Source organism: Galleria mellonella, unplaced genomic scaffold (assembly GCF_026898425.1).
Source record: "Galleria mellonella isolate WM207_F2 unplaced genomic scaffold, CSIRO_AGI_GalMel_v1 utg28, whole genome shotgun sequence".
Lineage (NCBI taxonomy): Eukaryota > Metazoa > Arthropoda > Insecta > Lepidoptera > Pyralidae > Galleria > Galleria mellonella.
The window spans coordinates 3,132,569-3,158,587 of NW_026442064.1; the positions used below are offsets into that span (position 1 = coordinate 3,132,569).

A 26,019-nucleotide genomic window follows, 5' to 3' on the forward strand; every position below is an offset into this window, starting at 1 on the left:
CTAATATGCTATAATGTTTCTCACTAATATGTTATTATGTTTCTCACTACTATAGTATTATATTTCTCGTACTATTGCCTGCCTACAACTGTTTTAAAATGAATAGTAATATTGGAAAACCAGATATGTAGTTTGATTATGCTTGCGTCAGTTTACTAGTTAACTGAATCCCACAGCGGGTGACCGCCCGTGTAGCATGTATCTAATACATACATAATCGCCCTTGAGAATTAATCTAACCAATGGATTAAAACTAAAATAGTATTGTTCAATACTTTTGTAGATTAACCTGCAGTCTACACAATGCAACAGGAGATAGTTAGCGGGCATTCTTATAACTTTACCGTTCTATTGGAAGCTTTTGGACATAGTCGTATTATACTCGTATTATCATTTTTTTTTTATTTTTAGTTTATTATGATTTAGCATTGAAAAATACCAATAAATTCAAATTTTCACCCTTTTACGATCAATTCAAGTTTTTTTTAATTGCGATTTTTATATTCCGGAATAGGGTCGCAAAATGGCAATGCAATATAATAATTGTAGTAGCATAAATTTTCATGTATAGTTCTCGAACTAATGTATATGATAAAACAACGTTTACTGGGTCAGCTAGTATTATCTGTTAAGATATTTGTTGCTATTAGAAGACAGGGGGCGTTCCATTTAAGTAGCAATGATAAAGTGTCATCATCATCATCATTTCAGCCACTATTCGTTCACTGCTGAATGATAAAGTATATTAAAAAGTATTCAAGATCATCGAGGATATATTGATGATATTTTTTTGCTATTTTGCACTCGTTTTTACGACTTCCTTTAAAAGACGAAGGTTGACATTATAGGCGTATTAAGAGGGGGGGAGGGGGCTGTGCCCATCGCAGAATCGTCTAGTGCCCCAACCCCCAAGATGCAAGCAAAGCTTCGCAAAGATTTGTCTGAGAGGCCATATGCGTCCTTTTTCAAGGTGCCCCATGAAAATAATTTAAAGTACACGAAGGGATATCACTGGAATATTCATTGATGCATATTCGCTATTGAAGTTTTTTTTTTTATCTTTAATGTACAGTAAAATTGTATATAAATGCATGTATGTTATTTTTTCTAGCGAAGAAAAGTACGGACGTACGTACGGAACGAGAAAAGGTGCCACTCACCTCGGAGACCTCACTCTGGCATGACTCGACGCTCTTGGTGAGTTCCTGGAGCTGGGTGCGTATCTCGCAGAGCGCCACCGTGGTCTCCAGCTGCCTGTCACCCCGCTGCAGGTCGTCCAGTTTCGCGGACAGATTCATGCTCATCACGCTCACCTGTCTTTGAAGGCTGCCACAAAACGACACCAATTAATCCTTACTAATTAGTAATTACAAATGTGAATGTATGGTCGTTTGTTATTTTTTTTTTATTTATTTATTCATTAGTACATATATGTGTACATGGCGGATTTAATGCTAAAAGCATTCTCTCCCAGTCAACCATAGGGAAGTGTCAGAATACTAGAATGCGGTACTAGTAATTATTCATACACATATATACTAAAATTACATATATAAACTAATATATATATATAAATAAAAAATATATTTACACATATATGACATGTACTATATTATACACGAAGTTGAGAATAATATAAAATACTTATTTCTTAGCGTTTTAACGGCTCAACCGATCGTCATGCAATTTGTTATACACGTAGGCATTATATGGGATGGAGAGGTATATAGGCTGTTATTCATTTAGTTCAATCAACACCCCGGCCTGAATTTGGTTTGAAAAAAACCAAACAGACATTTGAGGAAAAATTATAAAAAAAATTTGAGCTCCCGATATTAACACGGTTCAAGCCGCTATCATATTGTCAGTGATACTGTCCCATTGCTTGCAATATACCATATCAGGTCGACCTCCACGCGGTTCTCTATGGAAACCTTCGATTAGTTATTTAAAATTCGTCACGACGAACCAACTGACCTGCTTCATCATCTTCACCTATCATTTCTCACTGGTGGCTTGCCAGTGTACTCGTATACTGATGGGGGTCACTATTTCATATTCCTTCTTTTAAAAAAAATATAGTTATCAGATAACTCATTTTTTTTTAACAAAATGTTCAGTTTCACTGATGGAATACTCTATTAGGAATAGGATGTTAATAATTTTAAAATCATCCTACTTACATATATGTTATATGCAACTGTACGGAGACGTTTTTAAATTTCCTTACACGTTCACGCTATTCCCATGCCATGCACGTCCACGATATCGTAGTGAAAAATTCAAGGTATCGTGATGTGTTACAGTCAATTTTAAAAGCGCCTATTAAATACAAAAATAAAATTAAGTAATACAGAAAGTATCGCTATTAAAAAACAAAAAATCTTGTGTATTACTAAAATTCCGAATTGCCTTTTTTTTATTATTCTCTAGTAAAAATTATGTCATATTTAAATAAATTAATTATAAGTTGTGAGTCGTGGTTTCCAGTGGTTTGAACACTTTGTTCGAAAAACATCTAAGATAGTCACAGTATAAACTCGCTCAGTTGAAGTGAAACGCGCCCTAACGATGTACGATTTATTAAAATTATTGCATTTAGCGCTTAAGATCCCGAGACATTTAAACACATACATAAGCATTAGATATCTGGGACACTCAGCAACTGCGAGTTCTGTCCAATTTAGGTAAACATCTTTGAATTAGAGTCTTCAGAAAGCATTTTATAAAATACTTCCTTCTATATTCCGGGGTCATCGGCATTCCCGGGGATTCGAAGTTCAAAGGGTTCACCGAAGTTGGACAGGGGTGGCACTTGCTGCAAATTACCAATTTGACTTAAAAAGTCCGTTGATGGGAAAATTAAATTGCAGAATTTTTAAAAGAATCTCGGTCACATTGCGAAGGGAACTAATTAATTAAACAAATGGCAAATACAAGCTGAATATGGCTGATTGCAAGATTGTTAAACGAGTCGTAGTTACTAAATTACTGAGTGGCCAATGCTGCTGAATAACAAATATAAGATGGTCACATAAATTTGCATTTCGTGGTCATATAGAATAGTTAAAAGAAAATCTTTACTAATCCTAGTACTTTAGAAATAGAAATGTTTGTGACAATGACGGTCACGAAAAAACTGCTGAACGGATTTAAAGGAAACTTGGCATATTATAACATTGGATAGATTATACCCTGACGTAGAGCATAGGATACTATCTCAGATTATATAGATATAGCATCAAATCTTTTTTTTTTATGCAAATTAGAATGGCAAACAAGCTGACGGCCCACCTGATGGAAAGTGGTAACCGTCGCCTATAGACATGAGCAATACCATGGACATAACAGAGTATACTGTTTCGCCCATGACACCCGCCATGCGTTGCCATTCCTGAGGACTCAGGTGTTATTCCTCTGTACAAATACAACTGCTTTACGGTTAAAACACGAATGGAACAGAGGTACTCAAGCAAACGACTTTTGTACAGTCTTCCTCTGGTTGGAGTCTCTTAAATGGGTCGACTTTTTGTCAGCTAATTGTCAAATTAGATAACAAAAAAATATATATATATATATATATATATATATATATATATATATATATATATATATATATATATATATATATATATATATATATATATATATATATATATATATATATATATATATTACTATTATACAGAAATATAATAATATTAATAATATAAATATTTATCAACACGTATAACAAACTGTAGAATGCGGAATCATTTAAAAAGACCCCGTCGCTAGCTTAACTTTGAGCTTGAATTACATCCCAAGTGCAATAAATGCATTGTGTAAATAATAATAGTCTGTTAAAATTTAAAAAGTAACCAAGAAACAAGAAATTGTTATATGAATTCGTTTTACAATGTTGCATATTCATATAACTGGTAAATTTTAAGATTTTTTACACAGAACTTGGCACCCATATAGATAGCAATTCTTCTTCGGTCGAAATTACGTGTATTTGTCATATTGAACTTGGCTCTCATTTCACATTGATGTGATTAATTACTAAACGACCTGTTTTGTAGAATGTAACAGATCGATGAACAGCAAAAATGATAGCAGAAAAGAAATAAGAAATTGTTATATGAATTCATTTTACAATGTTGCATGTTCTTATAATATTTTTTTTATACAACTTACAATGGCAAACAAGCTGACGGCCCACCTAATGGAAATTAGTAACCGTCGCCTATAGACATGAGCAGTACCATGGACATAACAGAGTATACTGTTTCGATTATTGTATTCGTTATGTTCTTATAACTTGTAAATTTTAAGATTTTTTACACAGAACTTGGCACCCATATAGATCGTAATTCTTTTTCGATGGAAATGACGTGTATTTGTAATATTGAACTTGGCTCTCATTTCACATTTATGTTTTTGATGTGATTAATTATGAAGCGGCCTGTTTTGTTGAACGTAACAGATAGATGGACTGGCATGAATTGTTAATAAGCGTACCAATAATGAAAGTCCCATATTTAGATTAGTGTGTCAGGCGATAACATGTTTCGATCGGCCGTTTATAAATACGAAATCAAGTTTACGATATTACAAATGAGTAAGCATATCCTTGTTTGACGTGTGGAGTCTCGTGGGTTATTATGTTGATTGCGTACTTGTAAATAGACCGCGAGGCCTTTAAGTTTTTTTTTATTATAATTTACAATTTTTTAACCGCGACTTCCTTTCTAACAACTATTCTTTCCTTTCCCGTAGGTGTCTTAAGAGGCGACTAAGGGAATTTAATATACAAGGGATGGGTAGCAGCGTTCCTCTTAAAATGTCACCAAAGTATAACTGCGATTGCCAATCCACTGACCAAGCGGTGATAACCAATGGCAAAGCGGTAGTCTTAAGGTAGCATAAGGTACCATCAGGTGAGCTTCACGCTCGTTTGCCCCCTGTTTGGGGGAGGCTATATTCAGCAGTGGATTTAACGGCTGATATGACAATGTCAACTCGCGACTTTGCCCGCGTGACCGGGATAAAAGTTGTAAACGTTCTTCTGTATCTCATAACGTTAAGCCGTTAAGGTACTATAAGGTAACAAACAAAATCTGACATTTATATTATTAAGAAGTATTTTTTCGATGATTTCCTTTTTCATGATACTCGTATAAACTTTATTGATACGAACTTGAGCTGCGATTTCATACAGCAAACATTTGTTTAAGCGTAAAATAAAGAAATATATTCCGCGTTGAGTTAATACGTATTTAATAGATTACTTGGGTACAAATATTCTATTACCCAAGCCTATTAAATGCGTATTAACTCTGCGCGAAGCAAGTTCGAGTCACTGCTTATCGTGATGAATTTTTACTGTAATCTATGAAAATGACTGTAACCCAGTTGATACGCAAGTATTGAGGTCTAAACATGAGGATAGAGAAGTAAAAATTAAAGTTATACAGTAAAAGCTTCTTATTCACGATTCCTTTATCCGCGTTTTCACTATTCGCGGATTAAAAAAAATGCGATCCAATTCCTATATTCGCGGTTAAATATTTCTATATTCGCGGATCTAATCATTGCATATTAATAAAAAGGATTCGGTATACTTTGTAAACGCGTCGGCAAATGAATTAATAAAAAAGTAAAAGAGACCTTCTTACAACTACGCTTAAAGTATGTTGTCAAATGGCATTGCCGCTGTATAAGTGGTTCGGCTTTCTATATTCGCGGTTCACTTACGGAACGTACTCGTATACTCTGCTAATAAAAAACTTTTACTGTAGTTTAAGATTATGTTCCACAAAAAATCGACTTCAATTGTAGCAATACCAGTTATTTTGATTTAAAAACAAAATTATTAAACCGAGTTTGATAAAATTCTATTGGACCAATCTGAAAATATATCCTTTTAGATAAAAAAGAAAACAGAATTTTCCAAATTGGTTTATAAATGACGAAGTTACAAGGTGACAAACATAAAAAATACAATTGAGTTGAGAACGATTTCTTTTTTAGGGTATTTCATAGGGGTCTACTTCGAATGGAATATTATTTGTATGTAGTTATAGTGAAATGATATCCATTATTTACACATTTCATTTAATTTTCAAGGGTATTTCATTTGGGATGAGTATATTGTTTGTTTATTTGGTACCAAATATTAATTCTTTTTAGAAGAATAAGAATATCTTTATTTCCTTGAACAAAATTAGCCTATGATACAATATAGCTATGACCCCATACTAGGCAAAGCCTGTCTCGTGGAAGTCAAAGCAAGTAATTTTACAGTTATGGTGCGGCGAACAGGGTTAATCTAATTATATAATGTTTCATGTGAGTTTGGGTACACGTAAGTGCATGGATTGTGTGTGTGTGCGTGTGCGCGTGCGGGTACGTGAGTGTGTGTGAGTGTGTGTGTGTGAGTATGTGTGTGTGAGTGTGTGTGAGTGTGTGAGAGTGTGTGTGAGTTTTGTTTTGTTTTACTTTCTTGTTTTTTTTTTTTATTTCGCTATAGTAATGTTATAGCTATTTGTGATTACAAATCGGATTAAAGAGCGATATATCTGTATGATATTTATGAGACCATTAAAATCTTCACTGTAATTAAATCTATAATAACTTATCATTGGACCACTATTGGACACGAGTTTTATTCTTCTAATAGGGGAAATGTTACTGACAAGTTTGGTAAAGGGTCATTTGTAGTTGCCATTTAAAGGCACTGCCATTTCGTACTTTGCTCTTTTAAAAGTCGAATCCACATTACGATTGAGAAAGAGATTGGACCGAGTTCAAACCGAGACCCGCATTATGGTGCGGATTTGGTCTTAGACGTTTCGCCGATCTGGGATCGAGAAGGTTTTCTATTGCTACGTCGCCACATAAAAAATAATAGTATTATTATAATTTTGTGCATATTATTCACATAAGAAATCATTATCTGCAATGCCCCCATTTTTTTTATAGTAATCCGCCTATTGTCAACAATTCGTGTTGCTCGACTTTGAATGCGGTTTAACGGAAGGAGCTGGTACTGTGGCGCTCCTGCCCACAGGTGAGTATAGTATTCCATATGTGGCCTGACTTGAGCTTTATACAATTTCAGGCGGTGTTCCGGCGTAAAATACCGTCTCACTCTATTGAGCACTCCTAACTTTTTGGAAGCTATCTTAGCCTTTCCCTCCACATGGCCGCAAAACTGGACGTCGGTAGATATATACAACAGTATATCAGTGTTTTGCTGTTTTTAGGGCAAAACAATAAGCTGAATTGTGACTATTTTGCGTTACTATGACACACACACGAAGAACAAAATTGTTACTTATTTTTTGCATTTTGTTTTAACTTTTTTATTTGTATGTATGTGTTTTTTTTTTTATCTTTTTTCACTTATGTGTATTGTTGTTTGTGTGCTGTAAGTAACGCAAATAAATTATCTATAGATCTATCTGTTAGTTTTACGCGAGGCACGCTGCAGGTTAAGCATAATTATACCATGACTGATGCTCTTAAGGGGCACAAAAGTTGATAGGGCATTGACACAATGCGGCATCTGAGAGCTTCAGGTTACTGCCATTGTTATAGTCTCGCGACAATAGCTGAGTAATAGGACAACAATATGAACTACAATACTTTTCAAACACTCCACAAACGTATGGGTGAAATAAACAAATTATTATGTAGGCACGTGGGTTCTTTTTTTTAATATGCAACTTAGAATGGCAAACAAGCTGACGGCCCACCTGATGGAAAGTGGTAACCATCGCCTATAGACATAAGCAGTACCATGGCCATAACAGAGTATACTGTTTCGCCCATGATACCCCCCATGCGTTGCCATTCCTGAGGACTCACGTGTTATTTCTCTGTACCCGGTAAATTCACGCTATATCCCACCCTTCAAACCGAAACACAGGCATGCAAACACAACTGCTTCACGATAGAAACACGGATAGGACAGAGGTACTCAAACAAACGACTTTAGTACAAAATCTCCCTCTGTTGTAAAATGTATTAATTATAATTCATCTATTGAACATTTGTGGAAATAAATATTGTTGAACAATCTGTCTGTAATCATAATTAAAGTAAATCTAAATTGCATACTTTGAAATCATTCTACTGAAGTGCTACGGAAACAATTGTATTATTTTATTAATTAAAATAAATATGAAATGTGGTACTGTGAATGTTTTAACTTATTATGCTGCTACAGAATCCATTATTTCCTCCTGTGTGAAATAATTATGCAAACGCATTTGAAATGTGAAACTCATATTGCATAATTATTTTTAATTTGAATAAAAATAATTACGAGTATGCGGTATCAACTTTGTAATTTATTTTAAATTAGTGTATTGAAATTTTAACCATAATTTAAAATGCATTTTAAATTTGTTTGTTGATAATTGTTGAAATAATTGGATGTAAACAATACATACACGTAAAATGAATACAATACAATCGTAACTGGTCGCTGTCTGCACATGGATGGGGGGGAGCTTTATTAATGCAATAGAACCCAAAACAATGATATTTATAACTTTTGTCTGTTTGCTTGTACTTTTGTGTACGCTAATCTTAGCAATGGCATAACCGATTTGAATATAATTTTTGCTAATGCATTGCGGTTTGCCCCACTTAATATTTATTGTTTGTTTTATTTTAATCAGTTCATAAATAAAACAGTTTTATGAGTCTAAAGAATCACATACAAAATGATATAAAATAATCGATCAGTTGAATTTAATGAAACTTTTTTTATTATGTGTATTGATTTTCGAAAATTCTGTCTACTCATGCAAAGCCAAATCGGATCGCTAGTTTTGTAATAAATTAAGAACGGTATATTTGTAATGTAGTACAATATGATATATGTTAAAAATATATAATTTATAAAATATATATTTTGCCCGTGTGGGCCCGTCATAGAATAGGCTATACCTTCCTTTCCCGTGGGTGTCGTAAGAACCGACTAAGGGAGGGCGAGGAATGGACAGCAGCGTCCTTTTTAAACATCTTTTAAGCCTGACTGCAGTTGCCAATCCGCCTGCTAAGCGTGGCAAATACTGGCAGAACCCCCCAAGGAGGAGGCTTATGTTCAGCAGTGGACAGTTAAAGGCTGATATGATGATGATGATATAATTTATATATATATATATATATATATATATATATATAGATACTCTTTATTGTTTCCTCTAAAAGATTACAATAGTAAACTTATTATAGATACAAGATACATAAACAATTACAAGAAAACATCACAATGAGAAAATAACGGGCAACCTTATCGCATGTATTATTATGTAATATTCTAATATATATTAATATTTCATGTATAACTGTTTATTTGTAGCTTATATATTGATTAGTATTAATAGTTGTTCGTAAAGCACTCGTGCACTTCGGCTGCCCGCTAACGACATGCTTTCCAACTGTATTGGGTTGAATGTAAGAGATCTCTGTCAGAGATAAGTCCACCCTTGTGTCACAATATTTATAAATTTACTTTCCATGTAATTTTCAAGTGCAATAAAGAATATATAATAATTAATGTTCCTAAAAATTTCAAAAGAAATAATACATGAAAAGGTTTAGACATAAGACAGTAATATATTTTTTATTCAACTTAGAACAGCAAACAAGCTGACGCCCCACCTGATGGAAAGTGGTAACCGTCGCCTATAGACATGAGCAGTACCATGGACATAACAGAGTATACTGTTACGCCCATGATACCCCCCATGCGTTGCCATTCCTGAGGACTCAGGTGTTATTCCTCTGCACCCAGTAAATTCACGCCATATCCCACCCTTCAAACCGAAACACAACCATGCAAACACAACTGCTTCACGGTAGAAACACGAATGCGACAGAGTTACCCAAGCAATCGACTTTTGTACAAAGTCTCCCTCTGGTGTTTTAGTGCAATAAAGAATGTATATAAAATATTTTAATAGCTAAAAATGTGTATCAGACGTTAGAAGTAAGAATTATTTACAAACTGATTCGAAAGTTGGTATGAATTGCGGGATAAGCATTTTCTCTGTAAGTTAAGTAGTACCTATAAATAAGTTAGTAATCTTAGTTTGTAAGAGAATAGATCACCTAATCTGACGTAATCCTCATAATTTCATTTTTCGCTAGTATTCTTTCATTGTACACTATTCACACAGCACCGGGCCATATGTTCATTCTTCACAACCGGGTCAAGGCAACAGAGCTCCGAGCCAGTGTCCAGTGCTCAGTGTCCCGTCAGGGATTTGGCATCAGTTATCCGCGATTTCACGCAAAAACAAACTGTGCAAGTTAAAAGGTCGTTCCGTTGAAGTCCTAATCAAAGTTTATATTAACGTATTACCTGTCAATTGACTTGTTCGCCGAGAAATAAATAAAGTTGCATGTATTTGTAATATTTAAATATATAAAAATAGATTTATAAATTATCCAATAGCGAGTTTACAATCGAGGCCTTTCAAGTGAGAGAATTCGATACCTCTCAAGAAGCCATTCGTGATTTCGTCGACTGAGTCGCTAGGATACCATTATGGATTTTATTATGGAAAACGTGCCATGGTTACGTCACTCCTAAGTACTCCAATGATTTCCTTGTTTATTAGACGAAAATTGAAATTTATTGAAATATCTGACTTTCTATATTTATTTTATACAAAAAGCATATATTGCTTTCCTAGTTGTTGCATAACGTCGCGTTAACTCGATATCGTTACGAATGAGACAGCAGCTAATTTTTACAAAATCTTATGAATACGCAAGCATTTCCTCGTTCCTTACGAGCAGTGATAGAAACTAACGGAGCTGTGTGAATGCTGCTTTAGGATAGTGTATCCACCACTCCATTTTCGTCCATTAAAAACTGTGTGCAAGGCGTGTTACTAAAGCCGGACACGGGCTTTTGAAAGCTTGTTTGCCTAAAGTAATGCTATCTTTCATTGCTACTGCAAGCGTTAGCGTTGCCCAATACTAATCCATTTTCGCTATTCTTTGCTACATCAAATATACTATATATTAAATAGATTCAAAGTATTTTTTTTTTTATTCAAATAAACGATATGAATTTTAAAAGTAGATTTTATTTAGAAATATAATAAAATAATAATTCTAAATTTTATAATTTATAAATTAACTAGCTTTTTGCCCACTATTTTGTACGCGTAGATTTCAGAAGGAAAAATAAGTCTTAGATGGCGTATTAAGAACAAATATACACCACTTTTTAAGTTAGATCTTCAGAAATACATCTGTGAAAACTGTATTCAATTTAATGCAGTGGTTTTTGATACTGGAACAAACATAGAGACAAAATTTCTAAATATTATTGTTTTGGCATTTATTAGTATTTTTAAGACCCCTTATGTAATGCTTTTTTTTTTAATTTCCCATGTACAAATTTAAAAAAAAATTTATTATATTAGTAATATTTACGCCTACTATTCCTCCTTAGATGTCAAGTATATATTCTAAGTATAAGTTCTAAGATTTGACTAAAGTAAATAATTTTCTTCTATCTCATTGTGCACTAATAAGCAACAAGTATCTATATTAAAATTTAAAAAATAAATTATCAGTATTTTACAGTTAAAAATGTGTATACAAATTCTTTGCTAGCAATTCAAAAAAATTCGTAATATTATTTTGTATAAGTAAATACACAATATTTATGATGACATAATACTTACATATATTATTAAAGGAAAAAGAAGGTAACAGTTGGTAAGTACGAAATAATATTATGATTTATAGCAATGAAAATAAATGACATCAGAAGAATTAATGGTATTGAAAGGCCGGTGAAAATATCGAACGAATATGAGAGGCATGTCATTTAGTGCTTCAGTCTTTGAAAATAAAATGGTGGAAAGCAGAATACCGCAGACGTTTTAAATTGTCTATTCGTGACTTTTATTCACTTTTACAATTTTATTCTGTTTTATACAGATTCTTTAAAGTTATATGTAACAACTGTTATACCAATCATAAAGCATAGAATAATAGTGAGGATGGTAATCTAATAAAAGATTTTCACATATTATATAACAAAAAAATATAATTCTTAAATGCGTAGATTTACAAAAAAAGAAAAACCAATATCGAGAGCTGCACACAAATATTACGTATAAAAAAGTATCACTAATTATAATAAAATAAAAAAAAAAACTGGTCAAATATTGTTTTTTAACATACAAAAAATATCTATAAAGAGATAGGATATTTATTTCTAGAGCTCCAGCTTTTTAGCTTTATAACGTCACAGATTGGTTAAAATAGTGTATACGATTTGGGTGTAGATAGGCGCTCCATTTACGGTGTTGTTTTTTGTATATGATCGTATAATTTCTTTTTTTGTAAATCTATGCTTATATTGATCAAATTGGCAAATTAAAAATTACTGCTATTTCAAGAGCGACTTTCTTACTAATCAGTTGTATCGTCTGCGATTTTCCGCAACTGATGGATTATACTTATAGTGATTATATTAAAGAAACTAAACGTTCATCGCAACATTACGCTATATAAGAACATTCTTATAAAAATATCTAGACAAAACTAATATTTGAAACACAATACAATCACAAACAGTCATGCAAGCGATCACTCCCTCCTGCCTAGTGTGTTATTAAGAAAGTGTTCATATAAAATGCAGTGTGTACTAACGCATAATCGAACCTCTTATATACATTAGCTAAAGAATCGAACCGCTATGGCCATTGATGCTAACCGCGGTGCTATGGTCCGATGTTACATGGTCAGGATAGTGAGATGATTCGGCCAAACCGCTAAGAATTCGCATCTGATATCTGCAATATAAGATATTTGGGATGCCAAGCCAAGGTGAAAAATGTAGAGTAGGGAGACACATCGACACACAGATTCGTATGAATCAAATGCAATGAAGCCAATTATAAAAGGCGGTAAGCTAGTCTTCAATCTCTCGCTAGGGTGTGGCACGTACCTAAGTAGAAGCTCCCTGAGAGTGGCTTCGTCCTCCTCCGTCGGCGCATATCGTGTCAGCTTGCCTCCGCCCTCCCGGGCCACATGCTCAGGTACCACTGCGTCAAAACTCCTTAGTTTATTTTTTAATCTTCGACAACGACGGACATATTATGCTTTCTATTTTATTTCTTTGACGACTATTGCAACAGCATTCCTAACTGGGGACTCTCCATTTAAGTAACAAACTCGACGCCTACGCGACGAACAGTCGTTACTGTTTATATTATTGTGACACTGCCATCAGTATTAAACCTAGTCCCTAAGTGATACATTTGAGACGTAACAAACACAAAATCGAACCAATATCAACACCGTACTGCCAATTAGCTTCAATGGCCACGATAAGCGGGGACATCATTAATTTTGAGAATCAAAAATGTGCTCGTGCTACGTGTGACGCGGGCTTTACAACCAACACATCACGCTCAGTGTCCAAATATAACGAAGCAACTATAACCTACTGGATAACATCTTCGGTCAACTGCGATAACATCAATTCGACTACATTATCATTTATATAATATAGGTATAGTGCTTGCATGCATACTTGTAAGTAACAGCTGTAGCACCATTTATGTCAATTTTTATTTCAACATGATCCATTTATAAAAATAATTGACACATAAGGTAATGGATAGGGACTAGTAGGTGTTTTAAACAAAATAAAAAGTCCACATATAACGTCACTGTATATAACAACTAGAAATACAGGATACTGAGAAAATTTAGCTACGGAGAGCAAATTTTTATAAAATACTTGATATGTTGCTAAACTTTAAAACGACTAGGAACATAGGTTAATACTGGGAAACACATCGTATAGTGGATCAAATTTCGATTTGGGGTTTTTTAAACACATGCAGGTAAAACAGCATGATACTAACAAATACATCAAATGTTTCGTGCGATGATTAGATTTTACATATTCTATAATTATATCACACAATTATAAATAAATAAATATAAAAAAAATCAAAATTTTGTAATAAGTTTTATCATAAGTCACATCTCTTCTTTTTCAAATTCGCTACTGTCTCTTGGTCTTTTTTTTTTATTTGTATAACTTAGACCAATACAGTGCGAACAAATACTTTAAAACTATAATCTCGAGCTTTTTCATATCGAATTTATACATTTACACGTATAAAAAAAATAACCAGATCGTGTGGTTGCACTCATCAGCATAACACAAAAACTGCATGACGAATTTTAATGAAATTCAGTATAACAGTAACTTAATTCCTAAGTTCTACTGGGAACTAAGCACGAGTATATTTATACTGGTTACTTTTTACTGGTTGAGTACTCGCTTACAATAAAAAAAAAATAGATTGCCACTGTTATAGTTTATTCTATTCTAATATAAATTCATATATATATATATATATATATATATATATATATATATATATATATATATATAATTATAGGGCAGTATAACACTGCTCTGCTACCAATAATAATAAATGATACCTAATTCTACCGTTTAGACCAGCCTTTTCCAAAGGTCGGTAAGAGTCCCAGAAAAAATTATTAATTTACACAATAATTGATTAATTTAATTTGAAGTAATAGTGGTTTTTATGTAGATGAAAAATAGGGGGCGCTAATAAATAATTTATTCTCAAAGTGGGCAGTGAACAAAATAAGTTTGGAACCCCTTGTTTAGACCTATTCACTATACCCTACCTTACATTTGGCGATAACCAACATGGCCTCTACCACGAGGGCTGAGTTATTTATTTTATTTGATCGACTGGCTGTGCTTTGCAGTCTCGCAATACGCGGGAGGGGGGAGGAGGGGTTGTTAATAATGGAGACTAAGAGCCTCATTGCTAGCAATAGACCCAACAAGGTCGATATCCATGTGGTCCCCCTGGAAACCATCGTGCTGAATTCCAAGTGTATTCATCACGATGAGCTAACTGACCTGTCTTTTCATCCTCATCTATCATCACTCATACTAAAAAAAATCTCGCAATACGTTCATCCAAGAAAGCCAGTACACATATTTTACAATTATAATTAAAATACATAATATTAACATGGTAAAAATACCATAAATTCATAGAAATAACATTCACATTTTAAATATCTAAATATAAACACTCTGTGGTCATAGGACGAAACTCCAGCAATTTGGAGGCAACGTCTAATTGTGGATACTGGCTCAAAACATCATTGAGTAGTTTCAATGCAAGAGAGAGGGGAGCTTGCTTGGCCAATTTTGTTCTTCTTAACAGAGCATCTATTACGTTATAACTTAATGGCTAACTGGGTATCATTTCAGTTCATCCCCTTTGACACATTCATTCCGTTATTACCATTTCTCTATACGACATGAAATAACCGGTAAGCTAACGGCCTATCTAACCTTGAAATGGTTACTATTGCTAAAATATAGGTACTGATATAAACAGCACCGTGGCCTTTACAGAAGCACTGCCTACAGTATATAGACTTCATGTGTTACCATTCCTAAGGACTAAGACGATATACCCGGCCAATCTTTTGCCATATCTCTCACCGTTCAAACCGCAACCGGGACTGAAGTACCCATGTACATAAGTTTCTATAAATAATTTAAACTAATATTATTAAGTGAAAAAATTTGGTTTGACTCCTTAACCGATTTTTTTAATTCTTACACTTGTAGTGAGTCACATTATCAGAGAGTGATGTAGGCTGTATATTAATTAAGAATCCATGCGAGATATTTCTATAACGAGACGATGAAGTAATTAATTAAATACGTATATATCTATTAAAGAATGATCAAATGAAACTGTAGTAACTATGTTTTAACTAATTCATAATCCAATTACCAAATGGTAAATGTACAAAAGTGATTTTCACGAAATATCATATTATATGGAGCTGGAATGATATCGTTGAACGAACCTATATTCATTATCTTCGTTTCAATCCCAAGAGTAAATATTTCACAGTGTCTTAATAAATTTAAACCTTTCATTTTACCATACTATTTTATGTAATGTATACCTATTACATTATTCTATATTAATATTAATATTTGTATGAAATTACAGAGAAACTAGCTTTTACTTTTTCGCTTAGCTCTCGATTAGACATAGTTATTATAGGTCCGTAAAAAACAATCTGTTCTAAGTGTTCACTTAGACGATTTATAAGGAATCTCTGTGTTTTTAACGTATCTAATTCAATGTATTTTAGTTTTCATATTAGTTTAAATTTTGAAATGTGAATATAGATTTCAGATAACACTGTTTTTTTTTTTCGAAAAATGCAATGGAGCGCTACGATATACCATGTTGATACAACGTAGCAAATTAGACAGAGTAAAAAGCAATAAAAATCTCTTACAAATATACGTATTTGGAATTTAGTATTTGAATAATTATAAATAGATCAACATAATTCATGATCAATAAACTTGTTCGTTTAAAAATCCCCATAAAAAAATTTATATTGAAGAAAATATTGCATAACATAACACACCGAATATATATATATATATATATATATATATATATATATATATATATATAAAATATGAAACAATTTGTTAAGTTCCTCCTAATTGAAAATATTTTAAATGAAATTATTAAATTTCTAAATGATAAACGAGCGTTAAATAAATTAACCTAAAATGATCAGAAACAAAAAAATAGGATGAAGTTATCTTCAAATAAATAATAATAAAAAAGAATAGTTAATACGTAATATATAATAATAAAGTTGGGACAGGCCTATGTCCAAAAGTGGACTGCAGTAGACTGATTTTGATGACGATAATAAAGGAAGCACAAAACAAAAATTTTTGAAATAAAGAGTACATGAAAGTAGATGAAGTATAGAACAATATTAGAACCAATATATAACCTATAGTATATCTGAAATATTAATAATGAAATTAATGACAAAATTTATCTACAATTAAAATTTCATCTTTTCACAGTCTATTGTGTGTTAACCTGTGAAATTATTAAAACGCCAGAGTGCAATCCTATTATGGATGTTTAATTACAAATGGCGACGGATATTGGGATTTATTTATCACCACTAATGCTGTCCATTTAGATTAAAATATATTATGCATTGAAATCCATAACTGTTCTATTTAGTTATTCAATTTACACGACTGGCTTTATAGATTATTTAATAATAAAGCGCTAAAAGCAATTATTTTTGCTTCACCTACTTTCATAATATATTATAATAATTTTTATTCAAGTAAACTTAATGATAAGTACTTTTAAATAATCATTTTTTTATAAATTTACCGCCCAGTTCGGAATGCAATTTCAGCTGAGGAGAACGGGCAAGAAACACAGCTGTTGCTTTTTTTTTTTCAAATAAAAGTTTACAACAAAAACTGTGAATGGATAAAATGACTATCACAAAGTTAGTATCGATAAAAGAAAGAAATTAAAAAGCTACATAGCTACAATCGACGACAGTGTTCACGAATCAATTACAGTACTATAAGTTGATATGTACATATTAAGTAGCTTAGGACCATTCCTTATTGTAGTCTATGGGGAGAACTATGGTCAGCAATGGATAGATAATGCCTGAGATGACGATGTATGGGTTAAAGAAATGCACTAAATAGTATGATGATTACAGTAGTAACCTCGTTTATGAATGATTACTGGCATCTGATGGAATTCTTGCTTATTATTACAGTATAAAGCTCTGGCAGATCCCGAACGACTTATAATAATTCGGGATTCATTATTCCATCTAGATGAAAGAGTTTTCTAGGCTGTGCAAATATTATAAATACTAATACTAATGGTAGTGAAATTAAACAAAATAATTCGGCTAACTAGCAATATATTAAATATAAAACTTTTTAATATAAAATTTTTTTGTTCTTGACTCTCACGGTCCAGGTAGTCGTACTGAGAGAAAAGGATTGTTAGCAATGGAGTTTGACAGCCCCATTGCTAGCAATATACCCTATTAGGTCGATCTCCACGTGGTTCCCCCTGGAAACCATCGTGAACAATTCTTGTTGAATTTACCACAATGGGCTAACTGACCTGCTTCGTCCTCACCTATTATCTCTCATTGGTGCCCTGTTAGTGTATACTGAGAGCGCGGGCGGGCTTACCATTCCGTTATCACCCGTCCAAAAAAAACCTAATCGTACAATCTATTTGAACACTTCAGCTTGTAAAGTCTAAGGTCTATATTGGTTTATATTGGTTTATTGGTTTGCAATATACTCTTTCTATAACTCGTTGACATAATTCTCTGATATTACATAATACTATGTACTTATAATACAAAACGTTCAGTGCGGTTGATTGCAAATTTTACAATTAATCCCGCCAATGGCTCCGCGTCATTAACGTACAAGCCTTTAATCTTTCATTTTGTCTGTTAATCTATTGGATATATTGACTCAAAAATCATTGGTCATTGATCGATTCGATCAGTTTACCATCATATAGCGCTCGTATGAATATTATAGCCATGTCCAATTGCCATTCGGCTGCGTTCCAAATATTTGAAACTGCAATCATGTTGCCGCCAACAATTTTGTGGCTTAATTTTACTGAATAGGAATACTAATTCCTAGTAGTTTTAATATACTGTATTAATCCTACACTGTATATAATTTATTTACATTTATTTTTGATTAATTTTTTATTTGGATTTACTTATTTTTGTTTGACTGTACAAAAACATCAAACACCGGATCTGTTTAAGCAACTTTCAAAAGAAGAATAGATGTTATGTATTGTTCTTTAAAAAAGATTACAAGAAAGAAGTAGAAGAAAAAGATAGAGGGAGAAAATGGAAGTTCTCAATACTTTTGTGTATAAAGTATCTTCATATATTTTGAACCAATTTTGAATGTTTCATATTAATTTTGTCACAAAGGTAGCCGACTGTTTTTCTTTGTGAAATAAAATATGCTTGTTAAGACACTATTCTGCATACTAAATTATGACAAGAGTATTATCCCAACCAACGGGTCTATTATGAAACACCTCGTTATATATTGAAAACGACCGCTTTGTCTCGCACAGTGTTACCATAATATTAAATTTAATTACTTTACTTAATATTGCTACACTATTGGTGCATTCTACTACTTTTAAAATAAGAAAATTGAGATTAAAAATGCATTACACTAATTAATTGTGTTAAGAATACTGAATAAAGTAAAAAAATAAAAATTGCAAACGGATGTGACGTGATGAACTTTCATTAGAAGAACTCAAAAATTATAATGTAAAATATATGAGTAGGTACATATGTACTTAGCTGTAATACATATCATATTTAATAGTATTTGTAATAAAGTAACATCACTATTTATTTTAAATAAATATTAATTATTTAATAAAATTGAACGAGTAAACTAAAGTGTGCGCTCAACAATTCGTAGCGAGTTTATTGATATATTTGTTTGTAAAAAATATATTTCATGTAATTGGAAACAATTTGCAAAATTTAAATAAAATAGCAAAAATTTTGCAAACTTTCATTTAGATGTGTTACGTAGTTATAGATAAAACAATAAAATAAACTATATACCAGATGTACAAGAAAAATTCAAGTTTGTTCTAGATGGGGTAATCAGAGGTATTTTGTAGACGGGAACATTATTGCAATAGGGTAACACTCGACTTGATCACTCCGAGCTTTGCAGCCTAATATCATATTTCGAATATTTAAAGATAATAATAGGCATTAAGTCATGTTTGTGCATAAGAAAATTATTGAGTCTTTTTCTATAAGTTATATTTAAAAAAATTTACAATACACTTTGTACACTGCTAGAAAATACATTCATACAGTCCTTGTTTAAAACTCGAGCACTTTATCGTCAAAAAGGTTAGGCATTTTATGAAAGAATTCGTAAAAAATCGAAGTAATGCAAATTATTTCATAGTAATATATGTATATGACATTTGAAGATATTTACCTGAAATTTGATCGATGGGTGAGTACAGAGGAGGTTCCTCCCCTCCTGCTTGCTGGTGCTCAAGCAGACGATGACACGACTGTCTCATGAGCGCTCCCGACACTGTGGACACAGTCGTTAAGGTTAATTCAACTATTCTTAAGTATTCAATATAAATTGTTATTTATTTATATTTTTGTAAATTGTTATTCATATTGTGCGTTAAGTTTATAATCGACGTATGTCGGTAACACTGTTTATTTTTTTTTTATTTACTTCACTTTGCTATATTTTTTTCGTATATGTTAGTATTTCCTTAGCGTTCTTTTTTTAATTTTTCATTGCTGTATAATGGCAACACTTTTTCTTATGTATACTTGAGTGTACACATTTTTGCTACTACTCTATATATTACAATAAGATTTTTATTTAATTACATTTCGTTGAAATAAATTCAGGTTAATACAGGTATACTTACATTACCTATAGGTATTTATATATATTTCGTCTCTTTGTTTACTGGCACAACTATGTGTAGCAAACAAATATAAAATATTTATTAAATAACTATATAATGTCTAACTATAGACATTAATTAATAAACATTTTTGTGTAAATACGTAGTTATGGCACATCAGAATGACGTGTTTGTTATTTATTAGTAGGGTTGTCAAATTTGGCAAGCATTTAATTTTCTTATTCTATAATATTAAACGATCCTAATTTGAATGGTTTTAATCGATTTATTTTTATATACTTATGCAAACTATATATTTCAAGTCACGTTATGTTAGTGTCACATTGCGAAAATCTAGTAAGTATATAAGTATTTTAACTAAATTAAATCGTTCATTTTATTTGAATAAGAACTATTTTAACATATAGTACATTTTCGAAGTCTTGCTATAAATGTTAGACATTACTTTTTAATTTCCATATCCCTTTCGAATTCCGCCATAATTAGTAATTATTAATTTTATACAACTTAATATGGCCATCAAGTAGCATTATTATGATTACATCGTTTCATTAAACTTGTAAACTCATCGAGTATAATAAAGCTAATAAGAACGATTTAAATAATTTTAACAATTTAATTATTTTCTTTTTTTTTTTTACAAAGTACAAGTACTTCGCGAAATACGCATAGGCTTACTTAGAAACAATCAGTTTTAAGTGAGCTTCCGAAGACCTTGAACGTACGTAACATTAAAAATAATATAATGAAAATTAAACTTAAGAAAAACAGTCAAATAAAAGATTAAACCGTATGCCTTTGTAATTTTGCCTTTTCTGTTGTGGATAAAATCATTTCAATATTTAAAATATTGCTCAGGCATGCGTCACTTCAAACAAAACATTATCTACCTAATTTTTGTAACAGTGTACAAAATTCAATCCTTTAATACTATAGTCTACTGTAAAGTAGCTAGGTTTTTTCGCTATCAGAAGTTATTTATTTTTTTGTGTTTATATGTATTTCTAAGTGATTGTACAGTTATATTTTACAGTTTGTTCAATATAAAGGCAGTGCCAACTCTTAAATAATATTGTGATAATTTTTAAATAAATATAAAGAAAGTATAGTTAACAATAAATTGCTGTATGTTTATTTCTTAAATTATATAGATCGAGTGTCAAAAATAAAATTTAGTCAGCTTGGCCGACCGAAAGTCATATTGGCTGACTGAATGTTGACAGATATTTTTTTTAAATCAAGGCAATATGTGCTATTTTTTCAGTGTTGCAAGGAATTTGATCAGAAATTTCCCAAATCAGGTAGATTTTTTAATTTGAATTGGTAAATATTTTTCCAGTATTATATAAATATACATATGTTGTTCATAAATTCATTTTCTTTTTTATATTTTTGTACTTTTGTTACTTTCAATGATTTTTACAATGAAAACATATTTTTAAACTATTCTTAAATAAATTCATAATTCCACTTTATCAGTGAAGGTAAGCAATAATTAATATTTATGCACTTTTTTACCCTAGAATGGGGTAAATCAAATATTTGGACAAATATTGTAACATTTTATATTATTTTTATTTATCAATTTAACCTTATAATATGAATTTCTCCCATATACTTGGTGATAATTATATATTCTGGCATCCCGATTTACACCCACATGGATAAAAAAGTTGACCGATGTATTTTTACGGAGACACTCCATCTATATATCTAATCTATTGTTAACTCATTAAATTAAATGATCATGCTTAGATTTACCTTTAATCTAGTTATTGTCATTTGACTATGACCGATGGCAACCTAATCGACGACATCGTGTCTGAAACAAAGGAAAAATGTTTGTAATAAAACATGTTTTGTACATTTTACATTTACATGGCTGGGTAATATATAGAAATATGTATATATTGTAGTTTCGTTTTTATCTTTATTTATTTAGGGACTTTTGCCCTTTTAGGCACATCAGTCCCATCGTACCTTAATCAATTTTAGGACATCATTGGATATATTTTAACAAAATATAATTAAATTCAAAAGACACCACCAAATCAAATAATATGAATGAAACGAATGCCGTGGGACAAAAAAAAAACTTGATAATCTATGGTCCGATGCAGGCCTTAAGGCAATTAGATCTACACAAAATATATTGTAGTTAAAATATCTATATAGAGTAACCTGATATATTCCTTATATATTTAATATCAGTTATATTATTAATAATGTCGAAATGAAGAACGTGATCAAAAAAATATAGATATCTAATTGATATAGGTGTGTATCGAAAGGGGCGATAACCTTTTTTTTGTCATCAATGCCCAGAGGAACTCGGTATACAGAACCCGGAGCGGTAGGTACACACTACCACTATGTTAACGTGCCTCAAATTATGTAAGATTTTTAGTGTTAATTTAAAAAAAAAGTAGTATCCTATGTGTCGTTTGTGGTATGATTTATTTTTAGATTGATAATATATATGAATCTATATTAAAAATATATAGATTGGTACGTAATGAAAGGTGAAAACAGTACATGTATCTCAAAATAAGATAAGTAAATTCACATATGAAGTATACATCTGTATATGCCTGCTCTAAAAGTATAACTGGCGGTGTGTTTTTTTTAATAGATGACAATGGAGTAATAAACCCGCCGGAGCTAACGGTATACTTTGGTGGGGCATCAGTGAGAGATGATAGATGAGAAAAGGCAGGTTAGTTAGCCTAGCGTGCTAAAAACACCTAGAATTCAACACGATGGTTCCTAGGCTGGCTCCACGTGGAGGTTAACCTAACAGGGTATATTGCAAGCAATGAGACTAGTAGTCCGCATTACTAACAAAATCTTACCCCCCCTAATTGGCGGGCATAACGATACGCTACGATGTGAAAATTAGTTTATTTGTTTGAATAAATCCTCAGAGCGCCTTAACCGCTTTAGTAACCAGTACAAAATTCGGTATACACTTGCTATATGCGATGAAGAAGGACATGGAACTAATTATTATCCCAGTCCATGAGCATATCCCGGTTACGGGGACAAAGATGCAAGTAAAAATTAGTAGAAAATAAATTTAAATGTACCTTACGGCAGACAAAAACAAATATGATGGTGGACTTATAAAATTATTCTTATAAACAAATCTAACAAAATCTTAGATTACATAAATAGAGCATCAAGTGTCTAAAGACGGAGTCAATTTTTTATCAGCTAAATTGACAATTGACTGCCTCAATTTTGACACATGTTTTTTAATCGAAACAAAACACGCAATTTTTCAGTGTTGCAAGTGATTGAATTAAAAATTTCCCAGATCATTGGACCTAAAAACGAAAATATATTTTAAGTATATGCCTAGATAAAGTAATCAGTAAATGCATTATCACGAATCACTAAGCACTATTTATCTTTTTTTTTTTAATATATTTGCAAGAATTTTGTATTGATTTTATTTTTAAATTTAAACTTACGATATAATTTCTTCGTCATACTGCGTAATAAATGTATATTATGGTAACCCTATTCACACACACACACATGTATAAAAACAATTTACCTATTTTCGATATTATATATAATCTAAGGTATAAAATATAGACGCTTCCCCTATCTATTCAAAAGTCATATATAATTTACTAATCTCGTCGAACAAGTAGCTTAACGAGGTTTAGAAATATTTCATCTCATATGCTAAATTGCTAATGGGGTCTTATTCTAAATGTTATTGAATAGGGGCACAGATAATGAAAGCAATGGAACCATTATTATAAGTACGTATCATATCAATTTCATTACTGAAGGAACAAATCTATTTATCTATCTGTAATTTAAGATTTCTTTGATATAAAAAATAACATTAAGCCTTACCTTAGATTATACAGATATAGCATCGAGTGCCCAATAGGTCAAACTTTGGTCAGCTAATCAACGATTTGGCTGAATGTATTTTGACATATATATTTTTTATAACAAAATAAATGCGCGCCATTTTTTCTGTGTTGCAAGTAATTTGAAAAATATATCCCAGAAGAGAGTCAATTTTGTAAATATAATTTAGAAAAAAATTTTCTTATGTAATTTAAATATACACATATTGTTTTACAAGTCAAAAGTCTAGTAAAAAGTATTGTTTTTATTTTTTAATTTAACCTTACAATATATATATATACATTTTCCCTCTCTCTTTTAGAGTCCCTAATAACCATAGGTATATTTTGGTAACACGATTTATGCAGACATGGATAAAATAAATAATTTATATTTGACGAAGCACTTATAAGGAGACACTTTATCTATATAATCTAAGCTTCAAACGTAACAAAATTAGAACAATTTCGCTAATAAAAAAAATCGAGAAAAAAAATAGCTGATTCGATTACAACAGAACTAACCTAACACCAACATAGTAATAAACCATGATTGTAAAAAGAATCATCAAAATCTCTATTTCTCCTGTTGTAAGTATTACAATTGGAAATTGCTTTTAAAATTGGTCGTAAACGTCTGACGCCACGGTCTGCTTTACCTGGCAGCCGCTTGCACTGTTCAAGTAACTAGGATTATTCTATAAACCCTCACCAGTTCCTAGAAATCATAATTCACGAAACCAATTTTCTTTAAGTCAATTCCGTTGAATTTTATAATTATATTTCCACAAATTACTCCATCCATTCAACGGTAGCTGGCAACAGTTGACCGGGTTACGAACACTGTATTAGTTATACATAAAATTTTCAATTTCCAATTACAATTTAATTGAATGCAAGGAAATAGAAATGCACAAAGGACCGACGCCGCATAACGTTGTCAACATTTCCTATAAATAAAAACAATTAACTGAGAGTAAATGGTTCTTTGACGCGTTGTCATATACAAAAAAAAAGAAAGAAAAAATATGTAACACGTCATCTATAACAAACAATGGACTTTCGACACAACAGTGTAAGTTAAATTTAAATAGAACTTTTTTTTTAATTATTTAATAATTCTGTGATCATATGTCTTTAACTATTTGAAATTAATAATCGCCAAATTTAACGTACAAATGTTACTGTAATATTTTGATATCAGAGAAGTGGCAAACAAGCATACGGCCCACCTGATTGTAAGCGGTTACCGTAGCCTATAATATGTACTTACAATACCAGGGGCATTACACGTGCATTGGCGACTCTAAAGAAATCTCTTTACCTTTTTTTTTTAAATAAAAACCCTATACTTTAGTCTCTTGGTAAAACCTCGATAGGGAGCTTATTTAATTAGAATGCCTGGTTGAGTTACAAGTAAGTATAAGTTTATTCGTGGCTGTATAACTTAACGAACAAAAAAAAAATTGAAGAGTTCACTATGAATTTAGTTTGCTTTCCAATTTTAGATATAATAAACGATAAACTCTAACTCAAGAATTTCGTAAATAGAGACTACATATTTTACTACTCTGTAATTTAAGACTGTGTTGCATAAAAAAACAGACATCAATCGTGGCAAAACTAGTTATTTTTATTTAAAAACTAAATTAACTAAATTACTAAACTGAACTCAACTAAACTGTATTTTGGTTAATTTTTTATGGTACCAATCTGTAAGTATAATATATCCTTCAAATACAAAAGAA

The 26,019-nt window shown here is 31.6% G+C and overlaps 1 protein-coding gene across 7 annotated transcripts in view; it reads right to left on the reverse strand.

The window, feature by feature from the left end:
- Positions 1-26,019, reverse strand: part of LOC113516799 (glucose transporter type 1) — a 91,331-nt gene that overhangs the window by 27,873 nt on the left and 37,439 nt on the right. For 6 of the 7 annotated variants that reach the window (XM_031911675.2, XM_031911674.2, XM_052895454.1 and 3 more), the window contains exons 2-5: positions 22,164-22,224; positions 19,946-20,047; positions 12,977-13,073; positions 1,161-1,326 (exon numbers count right to left, since the gene is read on the reverse strand). In XM_031911675.2, coding sequence (XP_031767535.1) covers positions 1,161-1,326; positions 12,977-13,073; positions 19,946-20,033 — 351 coding nt within the window. In that variant the 5' untranslated portion in view covers positions 20,034-20,047; positions 22,164-22,224. The remainder of the gene's footprint in view (positions 1-1,160; positions 1,327-12,976; positions 13,074-19,945; positions 20,048-22,163; positions 22,225-26,019) is intronic. The other variant, XM_031911677.2, reaches the window with a different exon arrangement.